Genomic DNA, 24,109 nt, shown 5'->3' on the forward strand with positions numbered 1-24,109 from the left:
CCCTACTGTATCAAATCGAGATAGGAATAATAGAATGTTGACCACTCTGAGGCAAAAGTAACAAACAGAAAAACAAAACCAAACCAGTCCAGGGCAGCATGGCTGACTCTGTGTGTGGGCAATGCCCCCCAATGCTGCTGGGGGGGTTTATTTTGGTGATGCCCCACCTAAACTGTGCCCCTCTTCAGTCCTCTTTAAAAACTTGTTGGATATGCCCCTGCTCAGCAGTCTGAAGGAGGAATTTAATATAGATGTAAATGTTAATAATCACCGATAACCTCTAAATATTTTGAATGTGACTAACTTAAGATTCACAGAAGGGTTAAACTGAGATGTTAACACAAATTAGCGCACATTAATATATGTTATTATTAATCTAAGCTTTCTCAGAGGAGTTTCCGTTTCTTTTTTTCTCTCTCTTTTGTTCTGCCCTGATTAATCTCCATAGCTGAAGTCCATCAACCTGTTACAGGTTACAGGAGCTTTGAGTGTATTAATGTGATCAGGACCGGTTTGGTTTCCTCCTCATCGGACCCAGAACCTGCTGCAGAGTTCTGACATATGTTCAATATAATGAGCGCAGCAGCGGCTCGTTCTGCTTCTCTTCCACCTCTGTGCCACATCAAAGTGCGCTGTGCTGTGAAGTCGTGCAGCCGATGGAGGAAAGCTGTCGCCATGGAAACAAATTTAAATCCTAAGCAATTCAGCTCCCATCTGCCACCTAATGCCTCTCTGCTCCAAGTTCGACACAACTGCTGAAGATTTGGTCACAAAATTGTCAGATATGTGTGACATCAGCACGTTTGCAGTTTTTGTTTTATTTATTTAATTGCAAATTCGACATCACAATCAGACTCAAGTCAGGACCTTGTCAGGAAATATTAATCTCTAGTCTGTACATGTTAAGAGGGGCGGAGGGACAGATTGTCAGTCCATCACAGGGTAACACAGGAATCATGCGTGCAATGCACACACTCATGCCTCAGAACAATTCAGAGAGACTAATTAACGCGTGGTTTTGGACTGCGTGGGAAAGCGGAGCCCTCCGTGAGTGCATGGGGAGTACATGCAGACTTGATGCTTTTAAATCTATCACGTCATTTCCGTTTCAAAGGTAGTAAACCAACCAACCAAACACTCTGACCAAACTTTCCCCAGAAGGAATATTCCAATCATCAACCCACTGCTTCCAGATTCAGGTCTCTCTGACATTTACCTCTCCCACAGGCAATTAAACTGGACCTTCGGCAAATCCAACATACATCAGTGAACTCTGTGAAGTTTTGGAAAATGCTGTTTAGTTGGTCTTTGAAGCACATGTGGTGATGTCACCAGTTTTCCCCTCTGCTGTCTGTTCAAGCTCCTCTTACATCTCCTTCTTCCAATCCTTCAGAGGGATGAAAATGTGCTTTTGTCAGTGGCGTAGTAATCAAGACATAATGTGACGAAGAGCAACTTAGTTGTGCTTATTATGCTGTTTTGTCTTCACTAACCGTATAACTTCAGTCTGAAACTGCCCAGAGTCCCCGACATCTGTTTCTTGTTTAGCTCTGAGGAGTCGAGTTTGGACCCTCAAAGTGATAAGTTGCAGCTCTGGTTTGTGTTTTCCTGCGCTGTGTGCATGCACCGTCAGCAACAGGCATGCATTGGCTGGAGGTAATAAAAACCATAAATCACACACACACACACACACACACACACACACACACACACACACACACACACACACACGCACACAGAAAAAAATGCGCTTTTGCTAAAACTGTCAGTGTTACCAACATGACTCCAGATCTGGATTCAAACAGTTAAAGCTATGTAATTATTTCCAAAGGTTTTCTGTGACACAGTTTGGCTAAATCTTTGGGGGGATATTATGCAAGCCTTCAGGATGTAAAGAAGCAAACAAGCGAGAGCTTGTTCTCGTTTGGGTTATGAGGGGCATGCCAGGACTTCAATCCAAGAAAATAACAGGCAGTTAAATCCTTGGTGAGCCAAGCATTGAATAAAGCCAGAGAGAGTTGCAAGAGGAGAAAACCCTGCAGGCTGCTGCAGAACAAAAGGAGACTGAAATGTAAGATGTGCACCTTATCTTAGACGATTTCAAAAGAAAGTTTTTCTGAATGCGACGTGGAAATGTATCCCACATAAGTCAAGCTCATCCATTTTCTTGCGTTTGTTCCGATTAGCGTCTCGGCAATAAAACTGGTTCAGGCAGTGCTGTGTGTGTTTGTTTGTCCTGCGTGTTAGCGATTGCAGAAAATCAAAGGAAATTGCTTTTACCTGACAGGATCTTAACAGGGATTCCTGCCTGTCCGAGGTGAGAGCAAACACAGAATAAAGGGTGTGTCTCTTTTACTCAGCCTGTTGCAGTCACAAAAAGGTTAACATATAGGCATTGTTTTAATAAAATCAAACACAGTCGTATGAAATTAATGTCTTGAATTAGTTTATAAAACTAATTTTCAGCTTGTTGTAAATATTCTTAAAAAATATCCAGTTTTGTATGGTGGTGTATATATACACACACACACACACACACACACACACACACACACACACACACACACACACACACACACACACACACATATATATATAAACAGAGTCTGATGGTGTGTGAAGGGTGGGACTCTACACCCATTTTAGATCATGTTCGCCATCAGTCATCCTGTGGGCTCCACCCATGTTGGCAGTAGGAGTGTACGGCATAAAAAGGGGGCAGCAGCAGAGTTGTGCATCTCAGCCATCTCCTTCCCTCTCGAGCAGGCAGACCTCCTGAGCAGGTTCAACAATGAGCAGCCTATCAAGAATCAGCATGTCCAGCGGTTACTCCGGACGCAACTTTGGTGGAAGCTTGGGTGGAGCCCGGGTGCAGAGGCAGTACGCTTCCAGTGTTTATGGTGGCGCAGGTGGAAGTGGAGCGAAGATCTCCATCTCCTCTGGCGGGTTCGGGGGTGGAGGCTATGGGATGGGAGGGGGTTCAGGCTTCGGCGGTGGTGCGGGCTTCGGGGCCGGCGGAGGAATGGACGTCAACGTTGGAGCCAACGAGAAAGCCACCATGCAGAACCTGAATGACCGTCTGGCCTCTTACCTCGAGAAGGTGCGCAAACTGGAGAGCGCCAACGCCGAGCTGGAGCTGAAGATCCGACAGTACTTGGACAACAAGGTCGGCCCCGCTCTCCGGGACTACTCTGCTTACGAGGCCACCATCGCTGACCTGCAGGGAAAGGTACGATGCATGGCTTTCTAGTTCTAATTAAAACATGATTTTCCATCCTGAATGAGTCAAATAGATCACTGGCAGTCAGTACTGAGAGTTGCTTCTTCATCCTGCAGATCCAGAATGCTATTCTTGACAATGGAAGCGTCTTCTTGGCCCACGAGAATGCAAAGTTGGCAGCAGATGACTTCAGAACCAAGTAAGAACAGGAGCTTAAGCCTTGGTGTGTTCGTACAATTGGAAGAAGTCTCTAGAAGTTGATGTGTGTTTTTTTACTGCCCCGCAGGTATGAAAACGAGCTAAGCATGCGTACATCAGTGGAGGCAGACATTGCTGAGTTGAAGAGAGTGCTGGATCAGCTCACGTTAGCCAGATCCGACCTGGAGATGCAGATAGAGAGTCTCAGGGAAGAACTGGTCTTCCTCAAAAAGAACCATTTGGAGGTGCGTCCAGAACATGAGCAAGTCTGCATCCGCATGCTGTCTCAAAATCCACAGAAACCTGACTCTACAGAACGTGCTTTGTGATTATACAGGAAATGGAGGCTCTGAGGAACCAGATGAGTGGCCAGATCAATGTGGAGGTGGATGCAAAGCCGCAGGTAGACCTGACCAAGATCATGGCTGAGATCCGTGAGCAGTATGAAGGCGTGGCCGCCAAGAACCAGAGGGAACTCCAGTCCTGGTTCAACTCAAAGGTGAGACTTGGTTCTCTGTGAGAAGTTCAGCTGACACCAGTCTATTTGCGGTTCGGTATGTGCAGATTCTTGACTTCAAGGTGGTCATGGTCACCGAACCAAATGGTCAACAGAAGTTTGAAAGTTTGATTTGATTCGTGACTCTGATATTTTCCCATATCTACAGACAGAGATGCTCGACAAAGAGATGGTGGAGAGCACAGAAACTCTGCAGACGAGCAAGACAGAGATCTCTGAGCTCCGGCGCACATTACAAGGCCTGGAAATTGAGCTACAGTCACAATACAGCATGGTAAGTTACCCTGACCTGGCTTTGCTTCTGTTCCCATAAAGCAAATGTTCTGCTTTTGGTAAATGTATGTATCTTCTGCTCTCCTCATCAGAAAGCGGGTCTGGAGGGCACATTAGCTGAAACAGAGTCCCGGTACTCTATGAAGCTCCAAGGGCTCCAGATGCAGGTGACATCTCTGGAGAACCAGCTGACACAGCTGCGTGCCGATATGGAACGACAAAGCCAGGAGTACAAGATGCTGCTCGACGTGAAGACGAGGCTGGAGATGGAGATCGCAGAATACAGGAGGCTGCTGGATGGAGAGGGCAGGTTAGCGGAAAAAAAACAAAAATAAAAACAGACAATCTGACGTTTAATCAAAAATCAAACAAAAGGCTCACATTGATCTGATTGTCTCTGTGTCCTTGTAGCATTGGCAGTACAGGAAGCAGCACCATGAAGAAGGTCATCGTGGTCACAGAGGAGATTAAGGACGGCAAGGTGGTTTCCTCAACCACCTCCTGATGACCTGAGACACGCAGAAAACACGAGGAGCTGCAGCTGAAGGACGCGACACCATCTGGATCAGAACTGCTTCCTTCATATGACACCAATGCAATAAAAGCCTCTATCACTCTATCCTGTCTGCGTCTTTGTAATTCTTGATAATGCCAAGGAAAATATGTTTTCATGAACATAATATCAACACACCGCTAGTACTTTAAAATGGAAATTGTGCCTTGTATTCTGTCACATCTTCAGGCTAAAAGGATCGGCCTCTAATGCAAAAAAAAAGTAAATCAACTTGAAATTTATCTGCTTGAAAACAAAGATGTTAGTTTATAAAACCTCCTCCTTGAGTACTAGTTTATTATGAGTTGACCTGTTCAGTGTCCTGAAGTGAAATATTTGTTTTTTTGCAGTACACCAGTATAATCACAATGGCTCACCGCAAAGCTTCCAGGCTCAATTGAATCGTATGTTGGAAGAAAAATAAAGCCTATAATCCTATAATATGAACACATTTAGAAAGAAAGTTATTGGGTTTTTAAACACATTTATCCCTCTTCTCAAGATGATGAGGAATCTGTATAAAAACACCAGCCAGGGATGAGTTTAAAATCAACAAGGTGATAGAAAACACCAGTTTTCATTGTTGCTTTGCCAGCGACTTTATCCTTTTGTTTTAAAATTGACAGACAATTACAGGAAAATATGTCTCTGTCAATGTCTGTCGATACATATTGAGTTCAGTCTTTCTCGTTGTTCTTGTTTAGATTCGGTACCAAATAATTTGCTTGTAATGTTCTGACCTTCTGCAGAGGACGCAGGAATGTTAGCGGTCCAGCTGTAGCTGTACTTGTGCTTTAAAGCTGCAGTATGACATTTTTATGAAAAAAATATGTTTTTCACATTTTTATTAAAACTGTCACTGTCATGACTCTATAACATGAGACATGCCTTTTCTCTGTGGATCTGCTGGCATCTGCAGAAATACACCGCTCCTGCTCAGATCATCCATGTGTATGCGCTGCTCTCAACCTCCTCCTTGCTCTCTGCTACTCTACAATGAAGCCTGCTGTGAACGCTGAAGCTATTTCTCCACTATTAACAGAATGAGCATCTCATAAAAGAGGCGTATTGACGGCGCTAAGACATTCCTCCTGGCTCTGCTTGGCTGATTTTGACAGGGACGGTGCATTTCTCAGGGGAGGTCAGAAGAGCTCAATCTTTTCTGTCTCATATAATACGGTCACAGTGACAGTTCTAACAATAAAACCATATATTTTTTAATAAGTTACATAATAGCTTTTGGCATTCAGGCACAGTGCATAAAGCTACCTGTTCTTTAGTTTTTCAAACATGACTTTTCTGAATTTAATAGAATTAATAGAACCCCACAGCAAAAAGCTGAAGAAAAAAGTTCAAAAATACATTTTTAAATTATTTATTAAGTCACACACAGAATCACAGTTGCTCTAAATCTAATTTAGCCTAGAGACAATCTGTGAAAAGAAAACTTTCACTGCTATATCCTCGTTAGGAAGGAGATATTTATGACAAACGACAAAACACGTAAATCTGACACTCTCCCGCGGAGATTATCCAAAGGGAAAGAAAATGGTAAACGAGACAAACCTTTGTTGAAACCTTGGCCATGTAACCATGTTTTATTGCTGTTAACATAGTTTATCTACAAGAACTAAACAACCAAAAACCACATTTGAAACAATTCATCAAGACACCAGCAGGCTGGGTTCACTCCTTGGGATTGCGCCCGATTTGTCCCGATCAGCTTTTGGCGCAACGCCGAGCTGCTTCATTACCTTAAGAACCGTCAGCAGCCAAAACATTTCTATAAGACACGCACGCGATGGTTTTATTCCTTTCAGAAAAAATGCTTTTCGTAAAACAGCTTTTCTTGTTCGAGCCACTGTGGAGCTCAGATTATCAGATTTAAACAAACATAACGCTGAAGATTCACTTAAAGAAACTTCTCGTTGATAATCCCAGTTGTCAACTTTACCTACTAGTATTAGACTTGCTTTTGCTGCCCTCTGCTGTCGCCAGGTTGTGCTAATTGTTTCTGTCTGATGTTTGGCGAACAGATGCAGTCTTTTAGTTTCCCAAACTCTGGAACTCTTTTGCCACTGAGCTAAAGCTAAAGACACACATTAGCATCTGCAATAGCCCCCAAAAGCAAAAGGTTAAGTCTGGGCAAAGCTGCTTACACGAGAAAACGTAATGAATGTCCTTTTAGCACTGGCCATTCTTCTTTTATTTTCTTTATTTTATCCCCTTCTCTTTTCTTATTCTTCAAAAACCTCCTATAGTGAGGTGTTGAAAATTAGCAACACAAAAAACATCGCGTCTAGTGTATAATTGTCCATAATAAAAATGAATAAAATAAAATGGAAAATAATATTGGTATTGTAAATTTATGGTTCTACTTCTAATTTTTTAGGGTGTCTAAGAAATGCAGGTGAAAAACTGCATTTAAGCCAACTGGCATTTTGACAGAAATGTTGTCAATATTCACTGTCCCTATAATAAATAAATACATTCAAATGATTAGTTTTAACTTAAAAGTTGTTGAAGTGTTTTGGGGGTTTTACAAAAGAAGTGGTAATATTTGTGCAAATCTGGGCTGTTGTTCTGCTAATTAGCTGTTAGGTTTTGCTAAATGTGGGGCAGTTTTAACTTGAGTGTTTGAGCAATCATAAAACACTGTAATATAACAATAATAATAATGGTCAAGAAAAAAAAACTACTGTCTGTAGCATATGTCTTTACTGAATGTTTATGTTTTTTAATCATGAAAAGCTAAATACCAAGGCAAGTTCACTGGGTAGGTGTGGAAAAGGATCCAGATCTAAATAACCTTTTCTAATACAACTATGATATTTTGTCCCAGTTTGTATAAAAAGAAAATTTAACTGCTGTTTAAATTGTACATATATGTATATCACAAAAACTCAAGAAAAATGTGATTTGACTGCAAGATGTTTATTGAATTTTGCTTGCGTATTTTTATTCCAAAGTTTTAGAGGAAGAGACCACCTTTCCATCCACAAGCGTCTCCTCAACAACGATGGTCTTTGTGACCACTGCAAAAAGACAAGCAGGATTTATCAACAAATCGAAGTTCTTAAAGATTAGAATATATAAAAGGCAAATTTAGAAGGAAATTCATCTTACCTCGTCTAGAGCTGCTATTTGAAAAGGAAAAACAGAAATGAAATGATTACTTCATGTTTATCTAATCTCACTCATAAAGTTCTCTTTATCTTGCCCGGATCTCACCTGCTGTCCTCCCCATCAAGCAGCCTCCGGTACTCTGAAATCTCCAACTCCAGACGGGTCTTGATGTCCAGAAGAGTGCCGTACTTCTGATCGTTTTCTTTGATGTTTTCGGTCAGACTTATCAACTGGGCTTCCAGGCCTGTGACAACTTCCTGGAGACCTGACAGCTGGTTAGCGTAGCGTTGCTGAGTCTCCAGCAGAGATGCCTCCAGAGATGATTTCTGTTGGGGAAGGAGAAAAGGTATTTGTTTTGTTTTTTCATAGTTTGGTTCAACTGCATGAGAAAGAAAACCGAATGGAGAGAAAATGAGACAAGGAAAAGGTGAGGCCTACCATACTCAGATGTGACTGCAGTTCAATCTGATATTTCTGCAGGATGTTCTTCTGTTCTTTAATCTCATTGCGGGATGTCTGAAGATTGGTTGTTTGTTCTACTACATCCTTCTCCACCACTGAAGTCTGGAAAGAATCACATCAAATGTTGTTGGAGTCCAGTGAAGCGCTGTTGGACTGTAAGGACTGCAGCTTTGTGTCTCACCTTGTTCTGGTACCACAGCTCAAGATCCTTGCGGCTCTTGGTGATAAGAGCCTCGTAGTGCTCCCTGATCTCCGTCATGATCCGGTTCAGGTCAACTTGAGAACCAGCGTCCACCTCCACGTTAACCTGGCCGCTCATCTGGTTCCTCAGCTGAGCCAAGTCCTGCAGGAGATTATGAATTAAATAATCTTACAGAAAGAGAACAAAAGTTGGAATGTGAAGAGAGCAAAGGGCAGACACAGGAAAACCAAAAATGCCGCCAGGTCTTTCATTTAAATGCAACCTAAAGTAATATTCCACCTGTTTTATCTGGGGTGAGGAAGAAGTAATGTGTTTTATCTTTAGCACACAACAGAAATATGAGTCAAACTAAGGTTACCAGTAAAGCAAATAGCTGCGGATAGATGATTTACAACCAGCATTAATTAATCAAAGTCGGATCAGTCCAGCTTCTGTTCAGGCCTGGTGTGGACAGACATGTTGACTTATCAGGCGCCCCAAAGTCGTCGAACTTGTTTCTTTGTCACAGGTTCTTGGTTTCCTCTGCAGCCTTACCTCCTCGTGGTTCCTCTTCAGCATGATGAGCTCCTCCTTCAGAGTCTCCAGCTGAGACTCCAGGTCCGTTTTGGAAAAAGTGAGATCATCCATGACTCTCTTCAGTCCAGCGATGTCGGCGTCTACAGCCTGCCTCATGCTCAGCTCGTTCTCAAATCTGATAAGGAAGATCAGAACAGGTCAGAGAGGTTTTGGGCAGAAGAGGTTTTCTGTAGGGCATGAATGAAATGTCGCAGCAGCAGACGGGAGGAAACGCTTAGAGAAAACACTCACTTCATTTTAAAATCGTCAGCAGCCAGTTTTGAATTGTCAATCTCCAAGTAAATCTTTGCGTTGACCATGGTGGCTTCTCGGATCTGAGGATGAAGAAATAAAAAAATAAATCAGGGCTGCTGTTCAATAAAAGTGAGCATATCTTATTTTATTTTTTTTGTTGTTAGTGTTACCTGATGAAAAGAGTAGAAAGAATATTATGCTTCATCCACAAATATAGTTTGATTATATTGACTTAACTTTTAAAATGAAGTACATTAAATTTTAGGACTTAATTCATGATTAAAATTAGCCATTAAACAAGGACTGATAAATGAGTCACTGTGAAAATCAACCCTCCAATGAGCCCTGAATTTGTTATGATAGTAGTTAAAATTACTCAACCAAACACTTTGAAAGGCATCTAACAATGCCAAAACGTGGCACCTTCACAGACACAGCATGTGGAAAGATTCCTCATCAGACACAGAACATTACGTTGGTTACGTCGGACCAAAAAGGGTTGCAGCCTTCTGGGTACATCAGGGTAAAATACACCTTTCTTTTAGTTTTTACAATTTGACATTGAGTTATACTCCGAAACTTGTACACTTCTAAAAGCGATCACACTTCTGGGTGTTTTCTTCTTACCTTGTTCTGCAGATCTTCGATGGTGGCCATGTAGGCGCTGTAATCATGGCTGATCACAGTTTTGCTTGTGTACCACTCTGCGATCTGCTTTTCCAGACGTTCGTTCTCCTTCTCCAGCTTGTGCACCTTCTCCAGGTAGGAGGCCAGACGGTCGTTCAGGTTCTGAAGCGTGGCCTTCTCGTTGGCATCAACGTGGAGATCGAGATCCTTCATGTTGATGGCTCCTGAACGGGTCAAGTAGCCAATCTGGCCTACGGAGATGCGGGTGCCAGAACCCCCTGCTCCGCCGTAGACACTCATGGTCTTCTGACCGGTGGACATCTGGCCGAAGGATCTGGAGGAGAGAGACATCTTGGAGAGTTTGGATCTGAACCAGCAACAACAACTGGAGATGATCTGCAGTACAAAACACCACCGGGACTCCCTGGTTATATAGCAAAGTGGGAAGGGCCTGGAGCTTCAGGTGAAACGATGAATGCATTTGGCAGATTACCCCACACTCTTCTGTCTAATCCCTTCTTTGCCATGGGTGTGGCGATCATGGGGTGGGGGTTCATTTGTCCGCCATCAAGTCAAACTCGTAAATCCACTTTTTCTTGTTCCTAAAGGGCATGTTTGTTTTTTACATCAATGGCAAACTCGAGTCACTGCTTTACAATAAATATGTATTAAACTTATTTCGGTCGTCCAGCTGCTCGGATAGTGACAGAATTGACACATGCCAGAGACAGTTTCACCTCTGTGAAAAGTGGACCCAGAGGCGAAGGACGTCGCAGCTGCGGTTATATTGGACACACAGGCTTTGAGAAACATCTATAAGGAAATGTTTAGAACTAAACCAAACTCTAATCTGGTGATAGCAGAATGAAGACGGCGCTTTCAGGTTGCTCATCAGCAGTAATATTCTCACCAGCCACCACTTTTTGCTTCCACTGCTTATTATCAAAGGGTAACACACAAGCTTTAGCAATAAAAAAGTTCAACATAAATTTCATTTTGTGTGTGTGAACAGCTTAGACTGCAGATGTTCACATTTAAATAAAAGGTTACTGTAGAGACTATTAACACACATTTTGAGGTGACACAGGCATAGACTTTTTTTAAAGTATAACAAAATTTTTTTTACTAAACAGATGAAATGAAACCTTTCTAAAATGGAAATCTTTTAATAGAGATGGTTTTTGAAAAAGAAGTACAAATATCCAGTAGCTCTTATTCACCTACACCTGCCTGAAAACCAGTTTTCACTGCAACAACTCCTACACTTGCTATCATCAGTGTGTTAGTTTGCTGTTCTTAAGTGACATTTGCTCAAGAATTTCAAAAAGTTTTCTTCAGGGCGATATGTGCCTGTGATCTTTGCGGTAATTATTGTTGGCAATGCTGTAAAATATTTCTTCTGAAGCAAAGTGGAGGTATTTCTGTCAGCGCGTGTGAAAGTATTTTCATCAGTACATCCTGTTTGTGTTTGCAAACGGCAGAAGGTTTTGCGAAAGTATTTTCACTTCTCAAAATAACAATCTGTTTTTAGTTGGGATAAATGCATGATTTAGATTCATTTAAACCTGTAGGTCAATCCACAGAGCGGATGGGCGCTTACAAAAACTCCTTGATGAGGTGAAATTATTATTCCCTTAATCATTTAAAGATGTAATCATTAGAAGAGGCTTTAAACTCTCTTGGTAAATCACTTGAGATCTGAACATTTTTAAATTGTAAGAACTTAGTGAAGTTGTGGAAACAGTCAGGAAATCCATCTCTGCATTCACATGCCAACGTAAAACGATCCAGACCCATGAATCGCTCGGTTTTATTGTTGTTTCCTCTCTGTATCTATATTCAACTTTTCATCACCAGATTTAAAAAGCCTCTAAACCAACAGTGTATTTCATTTATATGTTTTTATGAGCTTACACTCATTGTAGCTCCTATTTTTTGCGGTGCCTATGATGATGTTTTTTTTCTTTTTTTGCTCAGCAAATCGTTACAATGCCTAGTTGCCTTTCACTGTACACATGTCAGAAGCTGTTTGTTCAGCCGTCAAACTGATAAGCAGGGTGAGGCCAGATACGGTGACAAGTGAAGGCTTTATTTGGACTTAAGGAATGCTGGTCAGGCACTTCCTTTTTGTGCACTGTGATACAAAATGTATCAAAGTCAAAACATAAAAATATATATATATTTTTACCTTCTGTGCTTCTGTAGTTTTTAAGATTTTAATCTGGGATTAAGTTTTAATGAAAGGATTGCAACTTTTCTTTGACTTTCCTTTTACATAAAAAACTGAGGATCAAAACAGGAGATGTGCCATTAATCTCCCAAATGACTTTGTTGTTTTAAGTGGAGCTGATTCCTCATGATTGAATTATACCATCTAAATATGGATTTAAATTGATAATGCCTTACAACCTATGAATTCATGTTTGGTTTTGTTTTTAATCTAATAAGGTATGCATTCTCACACTCACCTCTCCGTGAGCGCTTCTCAATAATCCAAGTGTTGTGGAAATTTGATCAGCAGGAGGGACTCGTAGCACAACTTTCTCCTTTGTATCTGTTATTTTAAACATATTGTATTCCACGCTCAACTTAGCTAAGGCTGTTATTTTTGCACAGATAAGCAAGAATGTAGTTCGTTAAAGTACCTTGACACCCTGGAGTACTACTGCAGATTCCCCACCAGATAAGTAAAATTCATGTTTGCACTAAGTGACTTGTCAGGTGTTGCACAAACCTTTCATGTAAGCACATCTCTCTATAGTGACTCTAAGAGGTGATGGCAGAATCCAAAACAATGAGATGATCTCTCCAAGCAGAAAAAGGCCAAAAGGGCAACAGAAAGCCATCAATTTCATCCTTTTGGATTTATCTGAATACACATTGCTCTGAAAAAAAATCTGATTTTGCTTTTATTATTAACTGTATTTGTGATGTAGAAGTACAGTTTAAAAAATAGGCTTGAGTTGCTTTAATCTTTATTTTTATAAATGTGCCATAAATAAGATAAATAAGTCGACACAATCCATGTAATAAACTATTTTTTTTCCTCATTCTACCAGTCTGTAGAGGGAGAATAGCATAAACACTGATTCATTTCGTTCTGGAATAACATCAAAGAAAGGTATCTGATAACTCCACCTGCAAACAGGTTTTATATGTTGCGTATTTGCAGCACAATCCTCTGTGGCTCCCGAGGCTGTTGGTATTTTTTTGAGCATTTAAGTGGTGCAACATTTTGTAACTTAGAAGCCAGGAGAATATTTTTTAAGCAAACAAGTTGAAGGAAAATACAGTTGCTGTGAGACGAGCTTGTCAAGGTGATCAGGTCAACTAACTGGAGTCACCCAGAGACTTTAGAAAGAGGAGGGAGTGACTGCAAAACCCGGTTTCAGTGCCAATGTGAACGAGTTTCTGAGATGCTTTCAACATCAATCAGGAAAACTCTCCACTGGCTGTTAGATAACGTTGATATTTTCTTATTTATTATTAATTTACTTACCATTAGGTTCAATAAACTCTTAGAGAATGAATGGAGAAATATAAGACAAAACCAAACCTATTTGAGTCAAAGAGGAAAGGGGTCACGTTTGTTTCTCCAACAGATTATCATGAATCTTTGTACACAAATGATTTCTGATATCATTCCTAGGTTTAGATTTTCATTGTGTAACAGCGTATCTCTGTAAAACCTATGAACGTGAAAACTGATTTCATAATTTTCCACACCTGGATAATCGTGGGACAATTAAAGTTAAAAATGTAGAAAATCTAAGTTTCCATGCTGGTATTCTGTTATATAAAAGACAAAAGCCTGAGCATATTTGCATGACAACTTTTACTCGTTGGCAGCCCAACACATGTTTTTGTCTAATTCCTTCTAGTTTTTTAGTTACTATCAGATATATAAACTCTTAAAAAAATCATAAAGGACAATTTCACAGGTTTTTGGTCTTTTAATCTCCTCACTTTTGTTTTTAACACTGGACTGATGAGATTTTCATCAACAAATTCCCCTGGGGCGTCTGGTGTGTAACAAAAAGTGAATATGCACTGTGACTCTAAGCATAGGGTAGGAGTTGTGTAGCTACACGTGGGCCATTTCTTCTTCCTGTAAAACTTTGTGAAAAGTCATGATTTTTTTTGTAATGCCATGACATTTTAGATTGAAAACAAACTGGGACAAAAATATGAAAATTTGTGATAATTCAGCAGGACAGTGAGCCTAAAGATGGTCGATTCCACACAGAAATGGTTCGACAGACATAAAATTAATGGTCATCTCAGATTTGACCCAAGCCTCTTACGCCCCTTTTCCACCGGTTCGGCTCGGCTCGGTCCGGCTCGCCTCTACTCGACTGGCTTTATCAGCTTTTCCACTGGCTGTTATTCGGGACTGGCCCTGCTTTTTAGTACCCTGCTTCGGAGCAGCTATGGTAGCTCTGATAGTCAGAACAGGTGACTGATTGGCTGTAGGCGTGGTCAGAAGGAGCAGCAAAGAGAAAAGAAAAACAGGCACAACATTTCAAACTCGCTGCAACACGGAAGTGATGGAAGATACAAACAAGCGGTGGACTAAAAGATACCGGCTTTTCTTTGCTTCCGGTTTCAATATTCAGCGGCAGCTCGATGGGGCCGTGAGGAATGTGTCGTTTTTGTCACCGTAGCGGACAAAGCCTCGTTAGCCTCCGGGGCCCCCACGGTGAACCCCGACTAACGCCGGTGCTTCTCTCCAGCCAGGTGAGCAGTTTGGAGATTATTTGTCTGGTTTTTACCATATTTAAAGTTGCCTAAGGTGCCTGAATTAAAATCACAGGCTATTAAACAATAGCTCAGCTCTCTCTGAATCTTTTGTCTCAGAAAAACAACAACTAGTTAGGGAGCATAAGCAATGAAGCACATGGCGCCTGGAGGCAGAGCGCTATACATCCCCCCACCGCCAGGAGGCGGCACCGTGCTACAGAGCCCAGCCGAGCCGCTGGAAATGCGGTCACTTTGAAATAGAGCCGGTGCTAAAAATTCACAAAGCATGATGTCTTTCCGCCTTTTCATTAAGAAACAGAACAAAATGTGGATCCACAAGTTTGACTTGAAAAGATAGGAATCAGCCCCCCCACTATTGTTGATGAAAACTTTGCATAGCAAAATGCAGGATATTATCTGTGAGCAGCATTCCTCCTTTCATCTGAAGCTCCAGGCCCTTCCCACTTTGCTATATAACCAGGGAGTCCCAGTGGTGTTTTGTACTGCAGATCATCTCCAGTTGTTGTTGCTGGTTCAGATCCAAACTCTCCAAGATGTCTCTCTCCTCCAGATCCTTCGGCCAGATGTCCACTGGTCGAAAGACCATGAGTGTCTACGGTGGAGCAGGGGGTTCTGGCACCCGCATCTCCGTAGGCCAGATTGACTACTTGACCCGTTCAGGAGCCATCAACATGAAGGATCTCGATCTCCACGTTGATGCCAACGAGAAGGCCACGCTTCAGAACCTGAACGACCGTCTGGCCTCCTACCTGGAGAAGGTGCACAAGCTGGAGAAGGAGAACGAACGTCTGGAAAAGCAGATCGCAGAGTGGTACACAAGCAAAACTGTGATCAGCCATGATTACAGCGCCTACATGGCCACCATCGAAGATCTGCAGAACAAGGTAAGAAGAAAACACTCAAAACGTTGCAACCCCTGTTAGTCTGAAATTTACAAGCTTCGGAGTATAACTCTGTCAAATTGTAAAAAAAGAAAAAGAAAAAAAGATGTATATTACCCTGATGATTATTTTTCATCCTCAGATCCGAGATGCCACCACATTCAGCACTGAGATCTACTTGCAAATTAATAATTCAAAACTGGCTGCTGAAGACTTTAAAATGAAGTGAGTGTTTTCTCTAGGTGTTTACTTCCATCTTCTGTTGTAACATTTCGCTCATGCATCACAATTAAACAACCTCTGCTCGTAAGTATGTCCCGAAACCTCTTTGACCTGTTCTGCCCTTCCTTATCAGATCTGAGATCGAGCTCAGCATGAGGCAGGCTGTAGAGGGCGAGATCGCTGGACTGAAGAGAGTCATGGATGATCTCACTCTGGAGAAAATGCATCAGGAGACTCTGTGCGAGTCTCTGAAGGAGGAGCTCATCATGTTGAAGAGGGACCACGAGGAGGTAAGGCTGCAGAGTAAATGACGTCCCTTGCAGAGCAGCTTTAAGGTTTACTGATGTGTCAGCGTGTCATTGTGTCCATGTTTGTGTCCGACACACATAAAATCAGTAGGATGGCTCATTTCCAGGCCTCTACGGAACTTGATGGCTTGATTTATTGATGAGGTCATTGAACCTTTTGATTTGGGTGTTCTTCATCTAGACGTTACATGATTTAGACTCTGAAGAAGAGTTGGGGACTTCTGGTCTACACCATGTTTAAAGACAACAGAAAAAAATAACTGAGAAGTATTTTAGTTAATTTGTGTTAAATTACTTGAGTTAAATTACTTGATTGTCTCAGCAGCAGCTATTTACTGAAGGAAAATGTTGTTTCACTCTAACTTCTCTCTTCATGGTGTGCCAACCCAATCGTACATAATTTATACGCCTGATAAAAGAGAGCAAATATTGTCTCTTATTTCTGTTTAAATAAGCGGCTCTGCTGCATTTGGCTTCACCCGTCTCCTCACATTTAATTCTTATCTTCTTCCATTTACTCAGGCCTGTTATTTGTTGAACACCTGCAGGAAATCTCTCTGCTGGGGGAGCAGACAGGCGACCAGGTTAACGTGGAGGTCGACGTTCCTTCTCCAGCAGATCTGAGCCAGACCATGACGGAGCTCAGGGAGCACTACGAGGCTCTTATCGCCAAGAACAGCAAGGACGTTGAGATGTGGTACCACAACAAGGCGAGACATGAAATAAAAAATAACATTCAACACTGCAAGAACTAATCGAGAGGCGTCTGGAATGGTTAATAATAGTTAATGTTGTTTTTCTGCCTAGATGACATCGGAGGGGAAGGTTGTAGAAGAACAAACAACCAGTCTGGAGGGATTCCGCTTGGAGATGAAGGACCTGAAGACCACCGTGCAGAGGCTTCAGGTTGAACTGCAGTCCGATTTCAGTATGGTACGTCCTACCGCTAACCGAGACATTTACGTGTCCCATATTGGTCCAATGAGGTAGAAAAACTGACATTCAGCATAATTTCATGGTTTCCTTTATATGACCAAGTTTGTCCCATTTACGTCACAAATTACTTTTACATGTAACTGAAGTTAATGCATTTAAGTTTCCAAGAAAAATGCAAACGTTTTGTTCTAAAAACCTACTAGGAGACTTAACTTTGAATACAAAGTAGAGATAATCTGCTTTCCATCTGAAAAATGTAATGGATATATTTTCTCTTTATTTTATTTACTTTTTTTATTTTACAAAAACCTAATCAGTGCAGTTAGAGAATTGTACATTTTGCTACATAGTGATGCAGTTGTTGGCTGGTACAGGCTGTTTGATGTTTTTAGCAGCTACATTTGGAAACGGCTGCATGCAGTAATGCCAACTCATTCTAAACAGGACATACAGAATCCAACATCTTTACACAATATATAAAACTTGCACAGTTCTTTTGACAAACCAAGCTAATGCAAGTTTCCGTGAGGGAATGTTGCGTTTCACCGTTACCAGAAGATGATAAATCATTTACCAAGACACAACTTAACGTATCTGTTCATTATCCATCCTTTCCATCAGAAATTATCTCTGGAAGAATCTCTGCAAGAGACTCAGCAAGGCTACGCTGCCCATCTGGCAGGTTTCCAGGTTGTGGTCACGGGCCTGGAAGCTCAGATTTCAGAAGTTAATGCTGCGATAGAGGAGAAGAGGCAGATGTACGACACTCTTCTGGACCTCACAACCCGTCTGGAGGCAGAGATTGTAGAGTACAGGAGGCTGCTTGATGGGGAGGACGGCAGGTGAGAGCTAGGAAGATGCATGTACACTAATATTACAGGTAATAAACAAAAAATGGATAAAGTAAAAAATTTAACAAAACGTGAACTAATGTTTTATTTTTATTCTTCTCCAACAGCAGCTCTAAACAAGGCAAGAGATTTTTTTTCCTTTCAGTATTTTTAAATTATCGTTTTGCAGAATATAAAGTATCAATAAATCTTGTTTTGTCACTTTTTTGCAGTGAAAACAGTGGATGGAAAACAGGCTGACTCCTCCAAGAGCGCTGATGCGGATCAGATGAAGTAAAAAGAAATGGAAAGAAACCGCAAAATGCAACAAAGATGCTGCAGCTCCACTAACGTTTCATGTGTATTTGTCAAACACAAAACAGAATTGTTTCACCTATTATACTCATTCACGTCTCTGTCTTCACAAATAAAAATCAATCTCGCAGTTCCACAACTAATCTGAACCAGTCTGAGCGCGGCAACTCAGTCCAATGTTGTTTGTTCATATTAATATGCACTCATTGAAATTAATGGACTCAAACATTGCATGAAAATCACAGAATAACACCAGGTAGCAGCCACAGATCCATCTTTGAAGAGGATGGAATAAGTAGAGAGGGGTAATTTAAATGTATATAAAATATAATCTGCAGAGTTCTGTTGAAATATGTACTTGCATCTTTTTATTTGATGCCGTCTACATCAAATAAAAAGATGCAGGTTACTCAAGGTAACCTGGAGTCAGGCAGACGTTTCATCATATTCACTAGTTTACAAATAAAGCATACATGACAGGTATTTGCTCCTCTGCCTTCATCTACAGTGTCTGTAAAAAATATTCTCTCTCTCGGGTGTTTTATCCCTTTGTTGCTTCTACAAATCAATCAAAATCAACAAAATTGAATGTTTTTGACTAAAACAAAAAAACTGTCTAACTGATTTCTACAAATAAAATGTTCAATGAAAATAAGTGACTGCATGAATATTTACCCCCTTCAAGTCACTATTTAGTAGTCGTACATTTGGCTGCAGTGACGGCATGTAGTCTGTGTGGACAGGTCTCAGTTGGGCTTCCTTCCAAAACTCTTCAAACTCTGTCAGGTTTCTTGGGGATCGGCTGTGAACAGGCCTGTTCGGGTCTCGCCACATAATCTCTATCGGATTGAGCTGCCCTTATTTCAGCCTATGACCTTGGATTATTTTTCTGTCTCTGACAGCCACCACTTTCCTCAGTCATACCACCGCTGTGTGACTGGTCCACTCTTCCATGTTTCCAGCTCTGACCCAGACCACAGACGACCTCCACCTCCAGCTGACGCATGGTTAATCGTCAGTGTGACTCGCCTCAGATAGCAATGCTTTTACAAATCCTCCAGGCCAACCAAACCCAATCTCTTCCAGCAGAGGGTCCCAGAGCTCCACCAGTCCGTCAGCCTTCCTGTGACGTCACAATTCCTGAAAGGTTCTTGGAGGACTTGGGCCGTGCTGGAAGATTTGTTCTGCAATATTCTTTTAATTTTCAACCCTGCCCCGTCCGTCTCTGTTGTTGTGTTCTTGAGCAAGACGCCTACCGGTGGTGCTCAGAGACCGAGGGCACGGTACAGCAGCCTCGCTTCTGTCAGACAGGCCCAGGGCAGCTGTGGCTACAGTCCAGTAGTTTTCCATCAGTGTGTGAATCGGTGGGTGAATGGGAATGACTGATGTCACCTTACAGTGTCCTAATAAAGTGATATATGTATGCCTGCCACGATAACAAATTCTGCTGGATGATAAATTGTTCCAAAAGTTATTGAGATAAACAATAACATTGTTTTTTTGAGACCATTTTTAAGAAATATAATGGTAATTGCATAATAATGCAAAAACACATTCTTAATAAACTTTAAATTCTAATGAACATTTAACACTGGAACTGGAAGACATTTTAAATATCCAAAATAAATAAAACAACAAATAAAATTAATTTTGAAGTCTTTGTAAACAAAATTGTCCATTAAAGAAAGGGCTAGTTGAGACCAAAGTAGCAAACTGAAAACTTTTTTCCTCCAGTTTTAGGTGGAAAGAGAGAAAAAAACTAGATAAACAATAAATCATGCCAGTGGAAATTATTGAGTTTGTTTTAATTTATTGTGCGATAAATTGATTTATTTATTATTGTGACAGGCCTAGATATGTGTAATTACATCTACTGATACATCTGGACAAATCGTCATTGATGTTCCTGGACTCATTGGGTGTTTCGGATCTTTCAGCATCATACACTCTCTCCTCGGTGACCCAACCAGCAATGAACAGACCCCAGCTTGTCTCCAGATGGCTAATCAGCAACATGGACTCCACGGTTCTCCTCTCTTACGTCACAACCATCTTGAAGTCCTTTCTGCTGCTTCATTCGTGATACGGATGGCTCTCGATGCTAAGACTATTCCATTGGGGAAGCTGTTTGTTGTTTTTACCTCAGAGTGGCCAACTCTCTGTTATGCATATATCAATTTGATACAGTAGGAGCTTCCGCACTTCCAACATCTGTGCCTCCTGTCGCTTTTTTCAGTCATTAAAACCGTTTAATCCGTTGTTAACACGTCGTAACCTGTTTTTCCGAGCCGCCTTTAAACGCAACATGAGCGCTACGACGCTGGCGCTGGGTTTACACCTGTGAAGGAGACCTGCTGCTGCTGTGCAGCTTGTTAACTAGCAGCCTGTAGGCTACTGATGTTGTTTATGTTCAAAAGTGTGCAGTACTTGTTACATTGAGTAACTTTTTTTTTAAAGAAAAAAAAAGGTGTTTATATGAGTAGTTTTACTACACTACACCTTTTTCTTTTACTTCAGTAATATTATTATTATTGCTATGTACTCATTCCCCCCCTGCCCCCCCTGTTAAACTCGTCTGGAGCCGGGGCTGCCTCAGGCACAAGGATGCAGGTCTGATGTCATTTAATTTCATTACACAACAAACAAGACATCTTACGATTCCTTGGATCCACCAGTTTTTTTAATTGTAGGTTCATCTATAACTACAGACAACTGTAATCATAGACACTTCTTCTGTCATGCAGGTTGTGTTAGAAAAATATTATGTTTGAGAAGCTGGATATTCTCGCGACTGATTTTCTCCAATAAATGAATGTGATTTTTAAAATGTAGACTGCAGACTGTTCTAACACAAGTTGTTTAGCATGCGGAAGCTAATAAGGGAGTACAAAAATGCACTCTCATTGCATAATGTGGGTGAGGCACACTGAGGAATCTCTGCCTCTCTAGAGTGTAGCACTAAAGGTGAGAGGAGAGTCAATGATCTGTGAAGCAGGGAGAAGAAAGGTGAATGTTGCAATCAAGTGCAGTTGGTAAAGCAAAAGATAAAATCAGCTCTTTGCTAATCGTAGTTCTCTCTGATGATATATTTGCACAGACTCTGCAATATGACTTTACAAGCTGATGCCTGTCTAAATTCAATCAATGCTTTTTGTGTTTTCAAGAATTAGTTTAAAACGGTAAATGGACTGAACGTATGTAGTACTTTTTCAGTCATACTGGACACTCAAAGCACTTTACACTAGAGCCGCATTCACCCATCCACACTCACATACATGCATACATGTTTATATACTGGTAGATAAATTGGTAGGGAAGTTGGGTTTAAGTGCCTTGCCCAGAGGCACATCAACGTGTGACAGGAGGAAGCTGGAATAAAACCTGGAAACCCTCCAACTGGACAACAACTACCCACTGAATGCCCCTTCAAATGGACAACACAGACCGTTATCGCTTCAATACGCAGTAAAACACTTTCCTAATTGATAGAAGTATCAGCCCAGATATGCTTCCTCAAAGAAGCTATCTATTGAATGTTGCTCTAGCAGTGATCAGAAGGAAAACTGATACCTGTGCAGTTTGATTGTATCTGATTGGTGTGTTTGCATCAGTGTGATTAAAGTATGATGCATTGTTAAGCTGGTGCAGACAAAAAGCATATTTTATGAAATACATTGGACAAGAAATGTATTACATTATTATTGAAAACAACATTTATTTCAGAAACTTTATTTTTGCCAACAACAACGATTTCTCTGCTACAGCTCATGAAAATACATTGCACTTTCAAAATTCCATCAGATCAATTAAACAGATTTCCAATACATAGATGTGGCTGCATGAAAAATATGTTTAAACCATGGGTAAAGATTGTTGTTCTCTAAAGGTTCCTTTAATCTGAAACAACGAGCCTCACTGAAACGCATAAGTCTGATTTATTAGATGTGTTTATATGCCACCTAGAGGAGCTGCAGTAATCCCTGATGGTATTTTTGTTTTTTTTTACTTTGGAGGATTCAGGTTGAGCAACATTTTATGACATCACACAGTTACAAAAAAAGATCAACAAAAAAATAAATGGTAGAAAGCTGTGTTGCAAGCTTGTCCTGGTAATAAAATGTGATCATTCAAGGGCCCTAAAGGTGAGTGTGAAACTCTGCTTAAATTTAAATGTAAATTCAATCTCATTTTGCATAAAAAGGCTGGTTTGGAGGGACTAACTGCCTTTTATTTCGGTATTATCTTAATTTAATCAAAATGCTCGGCTCGTTGTATTAAGTCACTAGAAACTGTTGACAAGCTGCAATGACAGATGTCCTCTGCTGAGTGGAAGGAGCTGAACATTTCTGGAATGAAAAGACGCATTCCTGGAGTTGCTGTTTTTCACCCTGTTCATCAGTTTGACAGCGGTCTGAAGTTGTGAAATGATTGATCCATTTTCTTCCGCTTATCCGGGGTCGGGTCGCAGGGGTAGCAGCTGAAGAAGGGAGGCCCAGACTTCCCTCTCCTCAGCCACTTGTTCAATCTGAAATGATTGATTACAGAAAAAAAGCAGCACAGCATTCTTGACATGTTGTGCTCAGGGGTAGCACCAAACTGTGGAGAAAGGTTGGCCCAGGAGTTCCTTGCAGACTTCTTGGTTTAAATGTTTAATGTAAATATGTATTATGTAAATTCATGCTGAGCAGTTGAAGGTGGGACAGTCTGTCAGGAACTGCTGGGCCAACTTTTTCTCCCTGGTCCGGCTCTGGTTGTGCCACAACACAGATATGATTGGTTCTTCCAAAGGACTTAGTCTACATCGATAAATATCTATAGCAATCATACATTATTATAATAACCTCAAGCAAAGTGGATTGTGAGCCGAGTTAAAGAAAATGCACATGTGAACCCTTCTTACCACAAACGTCTTGAATAACCAAACTCCCCTTGGATTCAGAGTGGGGGTAACCACACCCCTCCAGGTCTCATCTTCATTGTCCACTAGAGCGTTGAAGTCCCCCAACAGGAGAAGAACGTCCCCAGGTGGAGCCCTCTCCAGCAGCAACTCTACTGACCCCTCCACACATAGGCGGAGAGAGACTATCCTCTCGTTCACTGAGGTGAACCCCAACATTCAGGGGGTTGAGGTAGAAACCTGTTGTTGAGGTTTCTACCTCAACATGTGCTTGGACAGCCTCTGCACACCTACTTGGTAGCTCAGGGACTCAAGGAGGTACGAGTTTGTCCTGTAAAACATTGATTTGATGGTTCGATCCCCCTCTCTGTCCATCTCAGTTATTGTGTCCATGGGCAAAGCACTTCACCCAGCTTGCCTGGTGGTGGTGGTCAGAGGAGCGACTGGCATCTGTTTTATGGCAATAAGCCACCAAATTACATATATTTTCAACATTATGCTAAGTGGCTCCTGAAGTGTTTCATAAATTAATTCAATCTTTATCTATTTTCAGATATGCACACAAGGAAATGATAAAGGGTTTCATCTAATGACAGTCCTTTGGTGATAAAGACAACAATGTGGATTCACAAGTTTGACTCAAAAAGATAAGAATCAGCCCCCTAAGCAATAGTCTCCACACCCAAGGTGGTGAAAACTTTGCATAGCAAAGTATACAGTATGATCTGTGAGCAGCATTCCTCGTTTCATCTGAAGCTCCAGGCCCTTCCCACTTTGCTATATAACCAGGGAGTCCCGGTAGTGTTTTGTACTGCAGATCATCTCCAGTTGTTCTTGCTGGTTCAGATCCAAACTCTCCAAGATGTCTCTCTCCTCCAGATCCTTCGGCCAGATGTCCACCGGTCAGAAGACCATGAGTGTCTACGGCGGAGCAGGGGGTTCTGGCACCCGCATCTCCGTAGGCCAGATTG

The 24,109-nt window shown here is 41.4% G+C and overlaps 4 protein-coding genes across 5 annotated transcripts in view; 3 read left to right on the plus strand and 1 right to left on the minus strand.

Moving 5' to 3' along the window:
* Positions 1-2,718: 2,718 nt before the first annotated feature.
* LOC106963845 (keratin, type I cytoskeletal 13-like) lies at positions 2,719-4,827 on the plus strand. The gene is made up of 7 exons (XM_015058990.1): positions 2,719-3,229; positions 3,337-3,419; positions 3,507-3,663; positions 3,756-3,917; positions 4,084-4,209; positions 4,301-4,518; positions 4,620-4,827. Exons 1-7 carry the CDS (start codon positions 2,792-2,794, stop codon positions 4,711-4,713), a joined length of 1,278 nt encoding a protein of 425 aa, XP_014914476.1. The 5' UTR covers positions 2,719-2,791; the 3' UTR covers positions 4,714-4,827.
* A 2,885-nt stretch (positions 4,828-7,712) lies between these two features.
* Positions 7,713-10,398, minus strand: LOC106963826 (keratin, type I cytoskeletal 13-like). 2 transcript variants are annotated; one of them, XM_015058962.1, is made up of 8 exons: positions 9,989-10,398; positions 9,359-9,441; positions 9,086-9,242; positions 8,531-8,692; positions 8,326-8,451; positions 7,993-8,213; positions 7,888-7,901; positions 7,713-7,796 (listed from the first exon to the last, which is right to left on the minus strand). In XM_015058962.1, exons 1-8 carry the CDS (start codon positions 10,337-10,339, stop codon positions 7,720-7,722), a joined length of 1,191 nt encoding a protein of 396 aa, XP_014914448.1. In that variant the 5' UTR covers positions 10,340-10,398; the 3' UTR covers positions 7,713-7,719. The 2 variants fall into 2 exon arrangements, with proteins under 2 accessions (XP_014914448.1, XP_014914447.1); XM_015058961.1 differs by having other exon boundaries at positions 7,888-7,904.
* A 4,843-nt stretch (positions 10,399-15,241) lies between these two features.
* Positions 15,242-18,865, plus strand: LOC106963844 (keratin, type I cytoskeletal 13-like). Its single transcript, XM_015058989.1, has 8 exons — positions 15,242-15,633; positions 15,773-15,855; positions 15,986-16,142; positions 16,709-16,870; positions 16,968-17,093; positions 17,718-17,938; positions 18,055-18,068; positions 18,160-18,865. The coding sequence occupies exons 1-8, from the start codon at positions 15,283-15,285 to the stop codon at positions 18,222-18,224; spliced, it is 1,179 nt and encodes a 392-aa protein (XP_014914475.1). The 5' UTR covers positions 15,242-15,282; the 3' UTR covers positions 18,225-18,865.
* Positions 18,866-23,926: 5,061 nt separating this feature from the next.
* LOC106963843 (keratin, type I cytoskeletal 13-like) overlaps positions 23,927-24,109 on the plus strand; it is a 5,825-nt gene continuing 5,642 nt past the window's right edge. Inside the window, exon 1 of the mRNA XM_015058985.1 lies at positions 23,927-24,100. Coding sequence (XP_014914471.1) covers positions 24,001-24,100 — 100 coding nt within the window. The 5' untranslated portion in view covers positions 23,927-24,000. The remainder of the gene's footprint in view (positions 24,101-24,109) is intronic.

The sequence above is a fragment of the Poecilia latipinna genome, unplaced genomic scaffold, assembly GCF_001443285.1.
Source record: "Poecilia latipinna isolate Pla-1442-1.1 unplaced genomic scaffold, P_latipinna-1.0 Scaffold1587, whole genome shotgun sequence".
Taxonomy (NCBI): domain Eukaryota; kingdom Metazoa; phylum Chordata; class Actinopteri; order Cyprinodontiformes; family Poeciliidae; genus Poecilia; species Poecilia latipinna.

What these genes read in the sequence shown, in the direction of transcription:
- LOC106963844 (XM_015058989.1), top strand. Translation starts at nt 15,283, where the DNA reads ATGTCTCTCTCCTCCAGATCCTTCGGCCAGATGTCCACTGGTCGAAAG. An exon ending in TCGAAGATCTGCAGAACAAG is followed by an intron (nt 15,634 to 15,772) that starts GTAAGAAGAAAA and finishes TTTCATCCTCAG; the next exon opens with ATCCGAGATGCCACCACATT. An exon ending in GCTGAAGACTTTAAAATGAA is followed by an intron (nt 15,856 to 15,985) that starts GTGAGTGTTTTC and finishes CTTCCTTATCAG; the next exon opens with ATCTGAGATCGAGCTCAGCA.
- LOC106963845 (XM_015058990.1), top strand. Translation starts at nt 2,792, where the DNA reads ATGAGCAGCCTATCAAGAATCAGCATGTCCAGCGGTTACTCCGGACGC. An exon ending in TACAGTCACAATACAGCATG is followed by an intron (nt 4,210 to 4,300) that starts GTAAGTTACCCT and finishes TCTCCTCATCAG; the next exon opens with AAAGCGGGTCTGGAGGGCAC. An exon ending in CTGCTGGATGGAGAGGGCAG is followed by an intron (nt 4,519 to 4,619) that starts GTTAGCGGAAAA and finishes GTGTCCTTGTAG; the next exon opens with CATTGGCAGTACAGGAAGCA.
- LOC106963826 (XM_015058961.1), bottom strand. Translation starts at nt 10,339, where the DNA reads ATGTCTCTCTCCTCCAGATCCTTCGGCCAGATGTCCACCGGTCAGAAG. An exon ending in GCTGACGATTTTAAAATGAA is followed by an intron (nt 9,243 to 9,358) that starts GTGAGTGTTTTC and finishes CTTCCTTATCAG; the next exon opens with ATTTGAGAACGAGCTGAGCA. An exon ending in AGCTGTGGTACCAGAACAAG is followed by an intron (nt 8,452 to 8,530) that starts GTGAGACACAAA and finishes GATTCTTTCCAG; the next exon opens with ACTTCAGTGGTGGAGAAGGA.